At 41.7% G+C, this 19,735-nt stretch overlaps 1 protein-coding gene across 10 annotated transcripts in view; it reads right to left on the bottom strand.

Annotated features, from left to right (window-relative positions):
- The window catches only part of mcf2l2 (MCF.2 cell line derived transforming sequence-like 2), a 52,314-nt gene that overhangs the window by 22,852 nt on the left and 9,727 nt on the right, over window positions 1-19,735 (bottom strand). For 5 of the 10 annotated variants that reach the window (XM_029001930.1, XM_029001929.1, XM_029001928.1 and 2 more), the window contains 14 exons: window positions 15,845-15,928; window positions 13,904-14,018; window positions 12,591-12,681; window positions 10,153-10,272; window positions 9,736-9,852; window positions 8,967-9,116; window positions 8,526-8,650; window positions 8,313-8,427; window positions 8,088-8,207; window positions 7,278-7,469; window positions 6,573-6,764; window positions 6,256-6,433; window positions 5,231-5,334; window positions 3,314-3,402 (listed from right to left, as the gene is read on the bottom strand). In XM_029001930.1, the coding sequence (XP_028857763.1) occupies window positions 3,314-3,402; window positions 5,231-5,334; window positions 6,256-6,433; window positions 6,573-6,764; window positions 7,278-7,469; window positions 8,088-8,207; window positions 8,313-8,427; window positions 8,526-8,650; window positions 8,967-9,116; window positions 9,736-9,852; window positions 10,153-10,272; window positions 12,591-12,681; window positions 13,904-14,018; window positions 15,845-15,928 (1,792 nt within the window). Of the gene's footprint in view, window positions 1-3,313; window positions 3,403-5,230; window positions 5,335-6,255; window positions 6,434-6,572; window positions 6,765-7,277; window positions 7,470-8,087; window positions 8,208-8,312; window positions 8,428-8,525; window positions 8,651-8,966; window positions 9,117-9,735; window positions 9,853-10,152; window positions 10,273-12,590; window positions 12,682-13,903; window positions 14,019-15,844; window positions 15,929-17,224; window positions 17,268-18,480; window positions 18,868-19,200; window positions 19,265-19,735 lie in introns of those variants that run through there. The other 5 variants (XM_029001924.1, XM_029001925.1, XM_029001927.1 and 2 more) reach the window with 5 other exon arrangements.

Below are 19,735 nucleotides of genomic sequence, written 5' to 3' on the forward strand. Positions count from 1 at the left end.
CCACATACTCGCTGAGAAGGAGTCATACAAATCGGCGCGATACGGGTGATCCCAGCTGCACGTTTACCTTCTGGTTATGATCTATTGGGACACGCCCACGTTAACTTGTGACAGGTCATGTTTTAACCTCGTCACCCTGCACATACAGACGCAAATACACGTGATATAAAATGGTGAAAGGTGAAAGACACTCATAGCGGACAACTGCACTTGAACTTCCCTTTTCACTGGGTTGTAAAGGTTTTACTGTTAACCGTACTCTTGTATCCAGGGTCTGTCCAGACTCCAGGCTGTCTGTGTTGACATGTGACCAACGGACCCCACTTGAGATGAGCGAGCGGGAAACTTTCATTGAAATTCAGCAGAAACACAGTTACTACCACAACAAAAGACTGCAGGATTTATGTTATATTTATGACTTTTTTCCCAATTCATTTTATGAAACTTCCAAGAGACCACGATCGTAGCACATCAGTTGATGTGATTGGCTGTGAACTTTGGAGACTTTTGATTCGCTACCTTTTGAAAAGAAACACGTTTGTGAATCGAGCGCTGTCAGGGAAGTTTTAAAAAATCCACAGATAAATGTAATGGTGTTCACACATATATGGGGGTTTGTAAATGCAGGTTTATCAGTTTGTGAATAAATGTAACGACACTGATATTTGTGCATAATTTTTTGGAGTCAAGAAATATATTTGTAAATGGTGTGATATTTATTAATGAATTTTGAAACTAAACTATCTCCCTAGTTTGAAGGTTGCGTTTTCACAATGTACTCAAAGCTACTACTGCACAAAAAGTAAGATGTTCAAAGTAAGTGTTTACTGTTAACATTTCTGAGAGATCCAAGTTCACGTGGGTCCCAGAGAGTTCGCTTGATCAGCAGAACAGCTTTCTCTTGCTGACAAAGCACATGACTAATAGGAATTTTGGGCACAGACCTATTTTTCCTCTGCTCAATAGGTCAAGTCTGCTGACAAAGCAGACAACCAACATGGAATTCTAACATACATAATCCTCCCAAAGTTGCCACTAAATGTAAATCCAGTTTAGTGTAATTGTAAATGTGTCAGCATTAAGTCTGCCACAAGCTAAATAAGCCTTGCAAGTATGTTTTTCCTTTTTTGTCTATTAGCAGTTGCTCACAACACATGACTCCCTCTGCCCAAAATTCCGGATGCCTCCTTCTCTCACGCGATATCTCAAATTACAAATGTTTCCAAATGCCTGGTGTCTAATAATAAAGTGAAAAATGCCTGAATACAGGCATTATACACTGCTCAAAAAATAAATAAAAGGGAACCCAAAATTAAGACATTAAGATCTGAATGAAATATTCTTATTATACACTTTGTTCTTTACATAGCTGAATGTTATGACAACAAAATTACACAAACATTATCGATGAATATCAAATGTATCAACCCACAGAGGTCTGGATTTGGAGGCACACAAAGAAATTTAAGGGGATCCAACTTTGATATAAGGTACTTAAAACAGTGCCTGTATGACCTCTCTGGGCATGGGCATGGACAACACCTGGGCATAGCCCTGATGAGGTGGTGGATGGTCTCCTGAGGGATCTCCTCCCAGACCAAGACTAAAGCTCCGATTCCAATCATCTCTGTTCTCCGTTGTTGTCCCTGGCTGGTGGAACAACCTGCCCTCCTCCACACAACGAGACTATCACCACTTTTAAGAAGCAGGTGAAAACCCTCTTGTTCAAAAAATATTACAGACAAATCTAACACTTACACACGCACATGCGTACACATTGCACAAACAATACAAAATTGTATAAATACATTAGCACCTAACAATCTCTGAGCATGCTCTTCACTGACAAGTTTGGGCCTTATCAGGGCTCTTAGTTTGTAAACTCAATATTCTATAGAAATCGAACGAGAATTGCTGGTGTCTTCCTCTTGTAAGTCGCTTTGAATAAAAGCGTCTGCTAAATAAAGTAAAGTAAAGTAAAGCATCCACCAACTCCTGGACAGTCTGTGGTGCGACGTGGTGTGGATGGAGCGAGACATGATGTCCCAGATGTACTCAGTTGGATTCAGGTCTGGGGAACAGGCGGGTCAGTCCATAGCACCAATGCCTTCATCTTGCAGGAACTGCTGATACACTCCAGCTAAATGAGGTCTAGCATTGTCTTGCATTAGGCGGAACCCAGGGCCAACTGCAGCAGCATATGGTCTCACAAAGGGTCTGAAGATCTCATCTCAGAACCTAATGGTAGTCAGGCTACCTCTGGCAAGCACGTGGAGGGCTGTGCGGCCCCCCCAAAGAAATGCCACCCCATACCATTACTGACCCACCACCAAACTTGTCATGCTGGAGGATGTTGCATGTAGCAGAACGTTCTCCATGGCATCTCCAGACACTGTCACGTCTGTAACATATGCTCAGTATAACCCTGCTTTCATCTGTGAAGAGCACAAGGTGCCAGTGGTGAGTTTGCCAATCTTGGTGTTCTCTGGCAAATTTCAAACATGCTGCACGGTGTTGGGCTGTAAGCACAACCTCCACCTGTGGACATTGGGCCCTGACCGTTTGAGCAGACACATGCACATTTGTGGCCTGCTGGAGGTCATTTTGCAGGGCTCTAGCAGTGCTCCTCCTTTTCCTCCTTGCACAAAGGCGGAGGTGGTGGTCCTGATGCTGGGTTGTTGCCCTCCTATGGCCTCTTCCACATCTCCTGAAGTACTGGCCTGTCTCCTTGCAGCGCCTCCATGCTCTGGACATTACACTAACAGACACAGCAAACCTCCTTGCCACAACTGGCATTGATGTGCCATCCTGTATGAGCTACACTACCTGGGCCACTTGTGTGCTACCACATGCTACCACCAGAGTGAAAGCACCGCCAGCATTTAAAAGTGACCAGAACATCAGCCAGATTATTATTATTATTGCCTATAATCTCCACCTGTTGTCTATTCCATTTGCACAACAGCATGTGAAATTGATTGTCAATCAGTGTTGCTTCCTATGTGAACAGTTTGATTTCACAGAAGCATTATTGAGTTACATTGCATTGCAAGTGTTCACTTTAATTTTTTTAGCAGAGGGGCAAACTCTTTTTGGAGAAGTATGTCATATAAACAACATGTGAGAAGAACCTGTGTTACTATGATTCCTGATTGTTTTCACCTGTATGTGTCTGTTCTCTGTCAGGTCGTTGTTGGGTGATGTTCCCCTGTCCTGTGTTCATGTAATAAATGCCCTGTCTTGTGATGTCCATATGTCCAATGAAATGAACCACAACCTCCTTTCTGCCAAAGTGTGTTTAACAGCCTCTTACCTTCGCCTGTTTGAAAGGCTTTCCTCACTCTCACTGGTTACCAAAACATGGCTGGAGCCTCCCTGGCTTTCTTCGTGCATCACTTCAATCTGCCATTAAACCAGAGGAACACAGGCAATTTAATTACCCTGATATAATTCATGAAGTTAAAATAGAGTTTATTACATAATTACATGTATATAATATGTACAATCATTAATCATATTTATAATGTATCATATATGAAATGTATCTCAAAAGCCAACACCACCACCCCTCACAGTCAAACCAACAGGGTCAGTTCAAGAGAGGTATACGTGAGTGGGCAGGCAGATCTGTGCAGGGAGCATGTGGTGGCAACAGAGGCCGGAAGAGGAGGGGTGCTCTGGATAACTGTTTTTGTCATGTAACTGGAATGCACTTTGTCAGGCCTCTACCCTACGACCTGTCCAACTTGGGTGTCCCACCTGAAGGCTGAGCTTAGGGTCAACTGAGGCATACAAACCCCCTGACCATGGCAAAGTTGGCAATCCCTCTTGGGGGAAAAATAAAACAACATAAAATAAAACAAAATATTCCTCATCAGATTATAACATCTTAAAACGTAACATTGACCTTAATTGGATGGCCTATATCAAAGATATTCAAACCCAACAATAACACTTTTTACTATTGCCAATATTAACAAAACTCAAAAAGGGTTGGCATAGTTGAAAAAAGGATGCATCCTTAAAGTAAAGTGAAGTGACTGTCACATGTGATGCACAGCAGCACAACACATGGTGCACACAAAGAAATTTGTCCTCTGCATTTAACCCATCACCATTAGTGAGCAGTGGGCAGCCATGACAGGCGCCCGGGGAGCAGTGTGTGGGGACGGTGCTTTTGCTCAGTGGCAGCTCAGTGGCACCTTGGGATTCGGACCGGCAACCTTATGATTACGCGGCCGCTTCCTTAACCGCTAGGCCACCACTGCCCCCAAAGCATTTACTTTCCCTTTGTGAGCTGCTGGGGTGGAAAATGAAGAAGTTGACAGTGATGCACTGTATTTGCATCAGTACATAAATCTGTTGAGTGCAGAGTTGGGGCAGGGCTTTGTGTCTGGGTCCTCCAATTGTTTCTATGCATCAGACTGCAGTGCTGTAATAGGGTCTAAAAAGTTGTGCCCGACCAGATCCGACAGGTAGAGCTTTTTAAATCCTGGAATTTTTTTCGTGCACTACAAGCGATGGACTAAATGGGAAAGGAAATATGCGGGGAAATGAGAAGGTATAAAACAATCACCTAGCCCCCATCTAGCCTTTATTTCAATTTCTCAGGATCCATTTTTGCATCACTCTCGCAATAATTACCTGACGATGGTAGCCAAATTAAATAATCAATTTATTTATATTTACAAAATTTACAAATTTAAAACATGCAAAATACTTTACATATCAGCGAAACTAATTTACAAGTAGTACATTATACAGAAAGGATAGGTACTATAGACTAGAAGTTTGTGTATGCTGACTGCTTATTTACTGCACCAGCTCGACTAGAGGGACTAGTCCCTCATTGACTGTACAAATAATAGTTGTTTATTTACTTCTTAATTATCTCACCAGTCCTAAGATTTTGAAGACAAAGATTTGCATCTTCCTCTAAGCCTCTTGTCTTTTTGCTCTTCCCCGAAGAAGAGCTGTGTGAGCCTAGTGGGTGTCACACCTGTCATCTAATTTGTTCCCTCTCCAGTAGATATTCAGATAACCTAGTAAATCATGTCCATATTCAGTTTGTGGGTAATCTTTTATTTTCTTTTTTCAACTTTTTAAGGGGGGCAAGACGTTTGTTTAAGGGGCAAACCAATGAAACAGTTTTATCTGATATGCACACATTTTAATTAAATTAAATGTGTTTATTGTGAAGTTCCAGAGTAAATAAGTGCCAAATGATTACCTTAATGCCTCCCTTTGATTTGCGAATGTTCTTCTTTCTTGCCAGGTCGGCATCAGCAGACTGCTTTAAAGCATTTGAATTGTCTGGACACCGTCGGTTTGCTACTGGTGGCATGGCAGAATGACACAAGTTATACATGTACACACAGTTGTATTTCAGTTTAATAATCACCCTAGCAACAATGAACAGCATGGGTCCTATTTTATTTCTCCTCTTAGCATCCTGAAGGACCCCAACCACCCTGCACTGTCACTTTTTACTTTCCTGCCATCAGGCAAGAGACTCAGACAATTCACACACGCACATCACGATTCAGAAACAGTTTCTACCCCAGTGCCATCAGGCTATACAACACATAGTATGCACTGTCACTTAAATTATGCACAATCACTTTCTTATGCAACTTATATATATTCACCCTTCTGTGACTTATTATTTATTTCTGCTTTGTCTTCTATGTCTTCTATGTATCATGTTCTATGTTCTGTCTACGTGGGAGAGGTTTTCAAGTAAGAATTTCATTGTGCTCTGTACGCTGTACTTTGTACATATGACAATAAACTTCAACCTCAACCTCAGATTACCAAATGCAAGCTTACTATTAATTGAATTGTGGTTCTGTAGCTGTACTTTGTGTACCTTTTTTATTCATTTGAGCTGAAACAATTTTTTTTTTATTACAGTTTCCAGCTAGAAACTGTCCACAAGCAACCTGAAGCGTCAGACCCACTGTTCAGTTCGGTGCTCATTTCCATTCAAAGGTGCCACCCTTGCCACCTTCAGCAAATATGTGCAAGTATACCATTTTGGCCTGAACCTCATTCCCAATTTCTCACTGTAATGGTTTTAAATATCTATTATAACAAGCTGTCACAATTGTCACAATTATTCCTGATTCATTAATTGCTAAACATCCAATTAATTGAGTAAATTGTCAGACATAGTTTTATACAAAATATTCGGATTTAGTATGTTTAGACATTCATTTGTGAGCAATTTTGTATATGCTTGATAATGGAGCTCACCAGTGCTAGCTGGCCTGGGGCTTTTAGGGGTGGGACGCTTGGGGGAGGATTCTGGGCGTGGAGCTACGGGTTGCACAGGCCGTGTCTGTTTGGCAGATAGCCTCTTCAGGCTGACATGTCTCTTCTCAAACATCTCTTGCACATCAGCAAGCCTCTGAAGAGCCTTATCCACAATGACCTACACACAAAGCAAGAAAAAAAACAAGCCAGACTAGATTTTTAAAATGTCCATCAATCATCCTATTAAGGTAATAACAAAATAGAAAGTATAGTATCTTGGATTAGGCTACAATCAAACTGAGTCTCAATAATGATACCTTTACATATTCAGAAAGGATGGTGCCATGCTGCTCATGGAGATCTCTGAGGTTGCCCAGCTCCAGCTTTTCTGCCATCTCCATGAAGTTTTCTATGTCCTGTAGAGCTGATTCTGCCCCCTCCTGAGACTGGCATTTATCTAACGCCTGTGAGGCGAGGAGGTACACTCCAGACTCACACCACTGGTTAACCTGCAAACACACATGCATAAGAACACAGACATGATTCACACACACACATATATATATATATATATATATATATATACACACACTAGATCTTTACAAGCACCTACAAATATGCATCATATGTATTAGAATTGCGTACTAAAAGCAAGTGTACACAAATGTCAGACATTTGATAATCATTAATATAAAAAATACAAGTTGACATACACTCCTCATGACGTAAAGTATATGACATTCATGACTGTTGTTCAGTGCTATGTACCTCTACCTTTTCTGATATGCAAAGACATAATAATAATATTATTATAATATGAATGGCAACAAACCAAGCAGAGTACATTTTTATTAGGAATGTAAGACAAAGGGAAGTTCATTTCTTTCTTGGTTTCATAAAATCATCTTTGGTGTGTAGTACACTTGGCTGGTTAACTCATTGTAGTCAGATTTGTTGGTCTCTCTACTGTTAAACATTCATTAAGTCGTTTCATTAATGAACTTGTCATTTAAGTGCCTTACCTTTTCAATGCCTCTTTGGATTTCAAGTGATTTTGATAGGATGCCAAGCTTCTTCTTAGCCTCGTTGCTGAAATCATCACAGATGCGCCTCAGTTCCACGCACTTTGGCCTGATGGAATCCACAGCATAGTGATTGCTTTGGATGAGCTGATCGCCATGCAAGGCGTGTAACTGGGCCTTCTCCAAGAACTCCTGTAAAATGGCACCAAGTGAAGATCATACATAAAAGATTCTGCAGAAAGGACACCATGGCCAATTTAATATAAGAGTTCTGAAGGAAATCTTGTGCATGAATAACAGTAATAATTTGTCTAATTTATAAAAAAAAAGAATGCACGTGGGTGTGAAAAAAATAATAATGGCATAATTCAAAGTACTTGTTAAAGAAAGAAACATTTTTATACACATTAACTGTATCTGTGTGAAGCCACAGTGGCCCTCACCAGCAAATGTATTAAGAAATAAGTTTTTTCACTATGTCCTGTCCCTGTGTCTTGGCATGGCATGACAATCTGCAAATGATCTATTCCCAGATTTGCAGATGGCCAAAAATGGATATAAGTTGCTGTGTAAATGGATGGGACATTTTTGAGAGAAAACCCCCTGAGACCCCCAAGATCACTGGAACGTCCAAAGAGATTAAAGGTCTGATCCAGGCAGATAAGACAACTCTAGAATGGCTTAATTAAAAAAAAATGCACTGTGTGAAACACATGGATATGTCATTTAGATACATTTTGATGGGAAAATATATGTATAAATGTCATAAAATGTTTTACTGTTTTCAACCAGAATGTGATCAGGCTTGACCTGAGTTTTGTCCTCCAGGGCTTTGAGATCCTTCAACAGCTGCTCAACATGAGCTGCACCATCGCCAGTGTCTGACAGCCCAGCTAAGGCCTCCATTGAGCCATCCAGAGACACCTTCACCTGGGCACAGAGTCAGGGACATCAGGTACAGAAGCCCACAGACAAAATGCTAAACACAGGCCATAAAGAAACACTTCAAGAGTGGGCTTCAAGGAATCCCCTTACCTCTCTGAAGTCCTGCTCAAAGTGGCGTAGCTGCAAGCATTGTTCCAGTTTGAGATGATGTCTCGACCAAAACTGCTCAAAGGCATTTTCTGTTTCGTCCAGCTGTGCCAACAACCTGAGACAAAGAAGAGCATATGCTATATGTGTTATGCCCATCATCAGAAGTTAAGACATTGACTAAAGATGGGAAATATTTGATGTGTCATCAGAAACCTTTCAACTGTGGTTAAGTTCTCTGTTTCATCTGGGTTTAGCTTGTGACTCTCTGACTTGTTGGCTTGATCTCTGATACAAGATAGTAAGGTAGTTCCTTGTTTCATGGCTAATTTAAGTTCATCCTGTAAATAAGAGACAGGCAGATGGGATTATCAAAATGGACTAAAGCGATGTGTCTAATCCAATAGCCATACACTATGATTAAGGCCACTATGATTAAGGCAGAGTGCAAATTATCATATTTTATTCACTACATTACCCATTTGTCCTATTAATTATGACTTATCCATGCATTCACATCTCTTCCTGTACTGTGCATGTAAGTATGCATCATGTCACACTGCTTTTTCTGAGCTTTAAAACATTGTCTATGCTAATGTACTGTATAAAACAGACATGTTTTTGTGATTATGTAAAAATTCAGAATGGCTGTCAGACCTTGAGTTTACTGTGCTTTTCAGAGTGTGAGGCCAGCAGGTCTTTGGTACACTGCACATCATTGGGAAGCTCGGTTTCAGCTAGGTCAGTACCAAACTTTTGCAGCATGTGGGCTGTGGTTTTCACTGTTAAGGCAAAGTTCTCAATGGCCTGTGGCATGGGACAAGAACAGCAAGCTTTAAAAACCTTTGAGAAAAGCCATGACAACAGCTGTATGCCTCTGTATAAGACACTGTTCCATAACTATCATATCAGGTTTAAGACAGCAGTGATAGTAGTAACAAGATAGAATTTAGTGTTGTATATATATGCAATATAAAAATCACTGAAGAAAGAATATACTGTTAAACTGAAGGAGACAAGAGCAGGATGGAACAACAATGTTGAAACCTTTAGGACCACTATTGAAACCCACTGTACCTCACTGTAAAATCTAGACAAAAGGTAGCCCAACCAGCTGCCCAAGCCTAATTTTTCTACAAATGTTGTTGTTTATTCATGAATATTCATTATTTCATATTTTAGACTATTAAAGTAAACAAGAACAGACAAGGTCAGATTTTACATACATTTTACTGGCCCACCACAAAACATCACTTCAATCAGATAAAGTTTTTGTGTACATTGCAGAAACATAATGCTTTATACAAACATACACCTGCTTGGATTTATGCCACCCTTGTCTGGTTTACATGACCAAACCTGCTCATTGAGGGGGTCATGTTTATTGCTACATAGCTGTATTTCTGTGTCGGTGTCGGTAACTCACAGTCCGATGGTGGATCCACTGGCTGTGACAGTATTCCAGGTTTCCTCCCAGTTCACATGTAAGCTGGCCTTTGTCGATGTATCCTTGCAAGTCTGATAAGGAGTTCAGCATGACAATCTGAAAAATATTTGTAAAACTTGTGTATAGTCTTATACTGCAGCTATAGACTGCACAATATTTACCGCAAAAAAATCACTCTGGAAATGTGCATATCAATGAGCATTGACTATAAACGCAGACACATACAAACACACAAAACATGCACAATATGCAGAAGCATGAATACACTAGTTAGTCAATACACAGTATGTCCCCATGCAACATATATCCAATATATATCACAGTGATAGTTGGAAGATCCCTTTCAGGCATGCTCAGGCACTACTTCTACACAGAAGCATGTGGAGGCATGCTTACCGGTACCTTCATTTTAAAGTCGTCCCGATGTAGCCGGATGCCAATGTCAGCAATGGTTCTTTGGATTAAACGTGAGGGTCGCAGAACCAGTACAAGCTGTAAATTCCCTGGAAATGCTCCCTGTTGAAGACAACAGCATATATAAGGAGAGTAAAGGATGAGTGAGAGTAAAGGATGAGTGCCATTACCCACATTAACAAACTGTTTCAGGCCAGGGATCCCATGGGGGAGAAAATTGTCACTGAGCCCCTAAACAACAAAACTAAGCATGATCACAACAGATACACACACACACACACACACACACACACACACATATATATATATATATATATATAAAAGCTCACACCCTTGTAAATTACTGTGAATTTACTTGCAGATTTTTTTTGTTTGTCACCATGGCCAACTGTTTTCCAATTGTGTCACAATTCCTTGCACAGAAACAGTTTTAAACATTAAAACATTTTACATGCTCATGATGTGTGTTAATCAGTGGGATCTGAATGTACAGTACAGGCCAAAAGTTTGGACACACCTTCTATTTCGATGTGTTTTCTTTATTTCCATGACCATTTACATTGGTAGATTCTCCCTGAAGGCATCAAAACTATGAATGAGTACATGTGTTATGTACTTAACAAAAAGTGAAGACCTGGCCTACACAGTCACCGGACCTGAACCCAATCGAGATGGTTTGGGGTGAGCTGGACCGCAGAGTGAAGGCAAAGGGGCCAACAAGTGCTAAACACCTCTGGGAACTCCTTCAAGACTGTTGGAAAACCATCTCAGGTGATGACCTCTTGAAGCTCATCGAGAGAATGCCAAGAGTGTGCAAAGCAGTAATTAGAGCAAAGGGCGGCTATTTTGAAGAAAATAGAATATAAAACATGTTTTCAGTTATTTCACATTTTTTGTTAAGTACATAACTCCACATGTGTTCATTCATAGTTTTGATGCCTTCAGTGAGAATCTACCAACGTAAATGGTCATGAAAATAAAGAAAACACATTGAATGAGAAGGTGTGTCCAAACAGTTGGCCTGTACTGTAATTTGTGCGTTTTTCTTTTGTTAACTCTGGTTTACTGTGTATGTGACCAGCGGTGGGGTAGTACCCTCTTCCCCCTTTGTCACCGATATGGATTAAGCAGTTATGAAAACTGAGTGAATGAGTTATTGTAATGATATGAGCAATTAGTTCCAAAGTGCAAATGTTATAGGCACACTCATAGGTGACCCAGTGACCCAGAAGTGATAGCGTCGCTCACGACGTAAGCTGGTGGTTTTAAAAAACTGAGGTAAAGATCATTCTCCTCAACAACTGCCTGTGTGGTCATTTAAAAAACCCATAGCATAAAATGAAACAGTTATATGGGTAGTGTGGGTGTGATGGAAATTCATATGGTTGCTGTCAGTAAATTATGGTTTCATTTCCTCAACCTTTAGACTTAATAAATAATTTTTTTATATATGGAAAGAGGTGTGTTATCAGCGTATTTTACTGTCAGGCCATAAGCCTGAGCAGTAAAATACGCTGATAACACATCTGAACAATGGGCGGTTATGTTCCAGAAGTGATGGCATGGCTCATAATGTAAATTAAATTTAAGTAAAGATAATTTTCTTCAACAACTGTCCATGCTGTCAATTAAAGAACCCACATCATGAAATGAAACAGTTATATGGGTAGTATGGGTGTGATGGAAATTCAAATGGTTGTTGACAGTAAATCGCGGTTCCATTTCCTCATATAATTAAACTTTAGACTTATATATAATAATTACTATTTATATCAAAGAGGTGTGTTATCAGCGCATTTTACTGTCAGACCATAAGCCGGAGCAGAATTACAATGGGCAACAATGGGCGGTTATGTCAGTGCGGTTATCAACTTGATATTTTGGGTTTTCAAAAACATTGATAGTAAGAAAATTGAAAATGGGACTCAACAAAGAAATAAAAAGAAAATTACTTATTTTTTCTGGGTGCTAAAAACCTATGTACATTTACATTACATTTTACATTTACAGCATTTATCAGACGCCCTTATCCAGAGCGACTTACAATCAGTAGTTACAGGGACAGTCTCCCTGGAGCAACTTAGGGTTAAGTGTCTTGCTCAGGGACACAATGGTAGTAAACGGGATTTGAACCCAGGTCTTCTGGTTCATAGGCAAGTGTGTTACCCACTAGGCTACTACCACCCTATGTAAATCCAAGGCAATAAAATTCTGTGATGCTAGGGTGCCCACAGTCGTAATTTGGTGTAATTACACTACCCTCTCATTCGTTGACTTCAGTGCTGTTCTGTTGTGTTGTGTTTTTATTTTATTGTATATTAAAACCCTTATTCTCTATGCTTATTCACTATGTCGTGCGCCTGTGCCTATTCCTTTAACCGCCATGGCATTACAAAGAGATGGTCATTAGAGTGACTGACCGCTATCCGTGCAAGAGAGGCCTTTACTGAGCTCCATTTGTCTCTGCGCCGGTCTATGATGACAATGAAGCCAATGCTGGCAGCGTCCATGCTGAAAAGAAGAAAAATGCAGAAACGTAGAATTAAATAACAATCCCACACAGGTAAACCAATGTCCAGCAGGAAGTTACAGTGGTGGCCAGTGGCTGCCTGGCGGGTAAGGAAACGGACGCGTTATCAAAAGGTGCCACTGAGCTGCTCCCCAGGCGCCTGTCATGGCTACCCGCTGCTCACCAAGGGTGATGGTTAAATGCAGAGGACACATTTTGTTGTTTAGTAAATTCGTGTTTCCCCTGCTTTCTTTCTGTTTTATGTGTCCTGATGAGGCTGTCAAATCCTGCATGTGTGCTTTGATGTTTGTTTTATGACAAGCTCATGAAAGAGACTATGCCCTGTGGAACAAGCAGTAATGTCATTATGCCAGGGGGCTAGTCCCCAGGCTCACCTGAGGCTGCTCATGTGTAAAAGACAAAGCTTGTGGCACCATGTCACTGTTCACACCCCACAGAGTCAAGGACCAGACACACTACCAACCCAGAATGCAAATCGGAACCTTTCACACCCTTCCCACTTCAGCTGAAGAATGACAAACTAATTTCCTTCTTTTTGTTATGTCCCATAAAGCAGCTAATGTCGTGTGTTTGTCTGCAAATTGTAATGTACCGCCATCTTGTGGAAACAGTGGGCTAATGTAATTAGGAAAAATATGTCATTTACATTTACAGAACTTATCAGACACCCTTATCCTGTGCGAATTACAATTCGTAATGACAGGGACAGTCCCCTTGGAGCAACTCAGGGTTATGTGTCTTGCTCAGGGACATTATATTAGTAAGTAGGGTTTGAACCAGGGTCTTCTGGTTCATATGCAAGTGTGTTACACACTAGGTTACTACCATTCTCATTTCTGTGGGCATGACTGGCATACACTCACAAAGGCCTGCCCCAGCTTTCACTATACTGAGAGCAGTTATAATATCGCACATATTACTATTTGCACTTGTGCAGAGCCATGTGAATACTAGTACTTGCCAATTAGATATTTAAGTAACCATAGAGTGGTGAAAATTAAAGCTGGTATGGAATGCCCAGAGTAAAAGTACACATGCAAAAGTGCTTGTTGCAACATAGCTCTCCAATAAAGCATTAGACATTAAAAAAAGGAAAATGATTTGCAATGTAATGGTCTAAAAAGAAATGTATGAAAATATTTAAGTATGACAATTTAAGTAAACAAACATACAAAATAAAATGTACATAGGATGAAATCTTACCTTGGAATGCTGGTAAGATATGTGACAACATTGAGGAAGTCATCATCAGGAAGGTCATTAAAACCAGAGTATTCTGGGAAGGTAATGATTGGTGCGCCATCTTTTCCTCGTCCCCCTAAAAACATGTATGAAAACATCAGTACACTACCAAGACCTTCGTAACCACTTAAAACTTGTTTTGGAGAACCCATGGGACACATCAAGCATTGGATGGTCTCACGTATTGTAAATTGCATCTGATATGGATTGTGGGACACAATCCCACAATCTGTGGATTTGATTTCCACTTAACCTTGTCTTGGTTGCCCTGTCCCTGTGATCTATTGCCATGTGCCGGAGTGGATTCTGAAGCATATGTTGGTAGCCTTATGCAAACAGACTAAGTTTGTGCTTGTTTGTTTGTTAGGTTTTTTTCCTGATGTTTAAAACTCAATAAGAATTTAAATGATAAAAAAGAAATAGATTTTATTAAACTGTAAACTCACATATACACCACAAGGTGGCAACAAAGAACAGCGGGAAAGAGAGAGACAGACAGACACAAGCCTCATTCACGTATTCACAGCTATTCATAATGTGTGACGAAATTAATAGTTACAAATATAATCAAATGTTTAAGGTTTACATAAAATTTTCTATTGAATCAATGCTTCCTGGTAGCCTAATTGGAAGGTCGACGGTTCAAATCCATCAACCACAGACCACACTGTTCCCCAGGTGCCATTTGCAGCAGCCTACTGCTCCTACACACATGGGTTAAATACAGCAAGATAGTTGTTCTGGTTATGCAGGTTATGGCAGAACTGTAAATCCTTGCCCGAACCCGACCTGACAAACCTAACCTTTTGATTCTACATGGCAGAAACCTGTGAAAAGTATGGCATATTTAACAGTCTGCTGGAAAACTACAGGCAAGGCCAATGTTGCATAACTCTGGACTTTCTAAGGCCCAGCGTTCTTCTTGTAAAATGCAGCACAGCCCCGCCAGTCCCTCGTGGTTTGACATGGGTGGGAAGGAATGGAATTGATCTCGGTGGATCTGAGCACTTGTGGTGAAGAGGTTCCACCCAAGTGTAGCTCATTATAAAGCACTTGTGCTCTTGTTTTTTTTTATTTCTATAAATTGACAACAGTCACCATCAGGCTGCAATTAAAACGGAAATGTTGTTTTTCATTGGGAATTTCATTGGAATCGCCTTGATAGCAAATTGTAAATATAATAAAGAGAAAATGTCAAGTGATACTTGTTTTTAAAACTATTGTAACAGAACCAAATAGGTTTGGACATCTGAGACATGAGCGATACTGTAAAAAGTACAGTAAAAATTACAGTAGGTCGTACCTGTTATCAGGAGCAAAAGGCTGAAATTGAAAGTACATTCTCAAGCAATTGTTAGTTAGATCCTCTTTTTCCAAGCTACAGCTAAACAGGAAACCAGACCTTGTTCCTGATTATTTACTTCCTGAAACACACACTTGATGTGATGCTGGCAAATTGCAGAAGCAGGTGGAGCAGAACTGCGCCAAACATGCAAAGAGTGGCCACCAAAACAGCCCGAGACAGGGGCTCTTTTCTGAAGGTGGCATGTGGGCTACATGGACTGCTACATTATCATCATTTTGATTTAGAATTAGAATAGAACAATGAGCCCCCGCGACAGTAGCTGAGCTCCAGCAGATATAGCCGGAGTGTAATGTAATGAAGCAGGAAGTTCAGTGGTGCACTACGTTGCAGAGGAAGTGATTATTGGACATTACTGTCCATTAGCGCTGCAGAATTTAAAAATTGATTAAGGCACACGTCTCGGGGGTCAAAGGTTACAATCAATACCATGAAGACAAACATATGGGACAACATATTGTAGTGATGATCATGAAAATGAATTTTGAAAGACAATTCAAAAAACGCTCAGAAACAGACAGCGAGATATAGAGGCATACCTGACAAAAGGGCAAACTGCCGGTGTAGCTGCTCAATGATGTCCACAGCCAGCAGCGGCCGTATCTCCTGCTGCATAATCTCATCTGTGAGGGGACACACAGACAGAGAGAGCGGGGAAGGGCATCAGTACAGTATTAAACCACAAACAAAACATAACAGTCATATTTAATATTAGAAGAGTATCGCGAAGACTGGTACATTGCACATGCAATTTGGATGATGTATACATGTATTTGTTCTATATTCTGATGCGTTCAAGCATGAATAGGGCCCCATATCTAGCAACCCATATGTTCATTTGTAAAAATGGCCATTCAAACAAATCCTCTTTTCACTGCACATTGACGGAAATGATCAGTCCCACCATTCTTTGCAAGAAGGGTCACACTAAAGAGCACTGCAGGCAGACCTGGACACTAGAGCAGACAAAAAGTCCACTGTGCGGCCGAATAATAGAGTGCATTAACCCAGACCGCACATTACCAAGGGCCTTGTGAAGCCTTTGCGGTCAGCGCTATAAAGAGGAAAAGGAACAGACTCACAGGACATGGTCACAGACATGACAGAATGTCGCAGCTTCCTGACACAAGAGGAAAATTTTATATATATATATATATATATATATATATATATACACACACACACACACACACACACACACACACACACACACACACACACACACACATAAATAAAATATATATTAAAAGCACACAGACACACACACACACACACACTGTCTGTCTGATGCAGGCCTTTATATTAATGGAGTGGCAATAATAATGCCCATAGTAACCAAATAAGTGTGATGTGATGCTAGATGACACTTGGTCATGTGGTTTACTGACAGGCGACCTGAATGGTCAGGTCAATCTGTCATCCCAAGGGGGTCCTCCCTTTCAAAACTTCATTAAATTCGTCTTCCGGGTTTTGGAAATAATTGCGCACAAGCAAGAAAGGGCTGGTCACAGTTCCTCGCCTCCAAAATACACGCAATTAAAACTCCAGTTGATTCATGTTTCCATCAAAATATTCCTGCAAATCCAGATAATTTTAAATTTGATTCAAGGCTTCACAGTTTAAATTTGCTTCACGGCTCATACGTACACACACACATGGATACGTACACACACAACGGCAAAGAAAACACATGTCCTCACTAATGTGTTCGAGAGGAAGGACCTACGTCAGGGAGGACATGAACTACAGATCTTATCTTGTACCGGTGTCCCCAGACGTCCAGTGCTTGATGTGTAAATAAATTATTACATCCAGTGCAGACAGAAGAAAAGATCCCCTTCACCTGCCCCGCCCCAGCTTTTCCCACAGGAGGCACAAATATTGGAACAGACCGAAGTGAAATAATAGGCCGGACATACGTGTCTATAGAAGTGAGCCGATACGAAGGAATAGGCCAGAAGAGAAGTGATTTGGGGTCATTTCTGTAAGGGCCATCGCATTCTGGCACAAAAAAAAAAACACAACAACAATACACCCCGAACTCAGCAACGGCAATGTGCACTACAACATGCCGTAGACCTGCAGATACGCAATTAATTTATCATGAGGTTAAATGTCAGTCTACCAAACCACATATAGGACAAGGATAACAATTTCACAGAAGAATAAAAAAATTGCCCCAATGTATTTTTTCATCAATGTGTATAGCGTTTGTGTATAAAATGACTGCTGTTCTCCACGATTTATGAGTTTAAATGGCAGATTGCGCAGGCGCCACACGGGGCCTCGGTGGATTAACGTCATGGCAACAGTGCGGTGCAGGGCTATGTTCCTCCCGCTTCGGAAGACTGTTTCCTTGGGTATATTGGAATCGTCCATCTGTCGCAGGCGCCCGCTGCCACCTGTTAACACACTGGCTACCGCGCTCCCTACAGGTGCAGAGAGGTCTGATCCTGAACAATCCAGGCAACATATATTCCGCTTTGTCGATGGGACACCATCCAGACACCATTTCAAAAGAGTCGTAATCGACTAGACGACTACAAACTCACAGGTTCAAACCCCACTTACTACCTGAGTGTCCCCGGGGGGGACTGTCCCTGTAACTACTGACTGCAAGACAGAGGCTTACATATGAAAATGCATTTACAGAAACACTCTTTTACTTCACTGTTTTAGGATTTGCAGGAGAACCACACTTTTGGAGGGGTAAAAAAAAAAAAGAACACAGGCCAACGGCGTATGATTTAGTTCCAATCTTCGGAGGACCGCTTCTGCTTTCCCCTCTATCAGTTCTCTCTTAGCCTTCCGAGATTTACATGAACGCCAGAGTTTGCATATAAAGATAAGTGGCAACGCTGGCTGACTTCTTCTTCATCATCCATAGTCAAATCGTACTGGGTTTCGCTGGCCAGGCTCACAAAATAAATCTGTGGAGCACAGAGTCACTTTCATTTCTCCCACACAACACCACAGAACAATCGAGCCACTTTGTCCCCGGGTATTAACTCCACAACAGGAGACTCGTTGAGCTGCTCGGACTGTTTCCAACGCTTCAAAATGCACAGCTTATCATTGTCCAGTATGGTCCAGCACTCTCCAGTGGCCCAGTCTTATACGCCGTCGTCCAGGTCCATACATTTCTTTTTTTGAAAACGTCCAGTAAAAGTCTTACCCATGAGCGGTCTGCTTCGTCTCATCGTGGTAGCAGAGGGATGAAAACGAAGATCAAAGGTCCCGGGGGGAAAAAATGCTAAAGCCCTGAGCGGTGGAGTCTGACACACGCCAGCATTTGGGTTTCTGGCATTTCTGCCGCTCCCGGTCCCACTCCGGCCGCTGGAAAACACAGCAGCTGCGAGAGAGCCTGGGTGGGAGGCGGGCTTTTGTGGGCAGCCTCGCGCCGTGGGTCACTTTTTCCAGTTGGTCCCTACGGTGTTTGCAGACGGGAGTGTGAGGCGTGTGTGAGGAAGGCAGCGACAGCTGACTTAACACAAACTCCCCCCTTCTCTCTGGTTGGAGATGTCAGATAAGCACTTTTGGGATGGCGGGTAACGTCGGAACTCTCCTCCCTCAAGGCTGCTCCGAGGGAAAGGTCACGTGGCGTCACCCCCCCCCCCACTTTCTAGCCGACCGCTGCCTCAGCGCATGGCCACGCCCCCCCCGGCCCCGGCCACAGCGCGCTGCCTGCGAATGAATGGATGCAACCTTTAGTCTGTTTATGATCGGAGAGGAAGTATTACCCCTAACAGAAGTGGCCGTGGACAAAAGCATTGTATTCAAAGCGAACGACATTTTCCGCCTCGTACAATTCGTACAAAAACCGTAGAACCCCATGAGAAACACGAGCAGCACCGTGTAACAAGTCTGGCATAAATATAACGACACAAAGCCTCACCTTCGATAAGATCTCTTTCACAGCGATGGCTGCTTCCATTTGCATGCATCCACATCCAGGTGAAGATGTGGGCCATCACAATTACAGAGAGGAACCAGGGCTTTTAAAAGCTAGACAGGGAGGGGTCATGAGGGATCAGGCAGAGTTGGTGTGATGGGATGATTAGCGGGAAGGATTTTTTATTTTTTTTTTATCTCAGAACACAACAAACACAGCATACTATCCCTCTAAAGCGCACAATGCGGCTTGTGTTTGAGTGTTGCACAACCATCTGACGCGACCGAGGGGAGCAATGGAGATCGGAATAGGTACGTTAATGACAGCAGGACCTTATGGTTGTGCAATCAATATAATCAACACACACACACACACACACACTGTAAATGTATGCGTTTTCCACATGACCTCCATTTAACTACCTGGGGTTAAAAATTAAAAGAATGAAACCCCTTAAAATGGAGCGGAGAGGGTTTTTCTACCGAGAGCCCTGAAGGAGGAGACCAAAACAAAGCAGCCTCTCAAGCCACGGCAGCCA

This window comes from Denticeps clupeoides, chromosome 13, assembly GCF_900700375.1.
Source record: "Denticeps clupeoides chromosome 13, fDenClu1.1, whole genome shotgun sequence".
Classification (NCBI taxonomy): domain Eukaryota; kingdom Metazoa; phylum Chordata; class Actinopteri; order Clupeiformes; family Denticipitidae; genus Denticeps; species Denticeps clupeoides.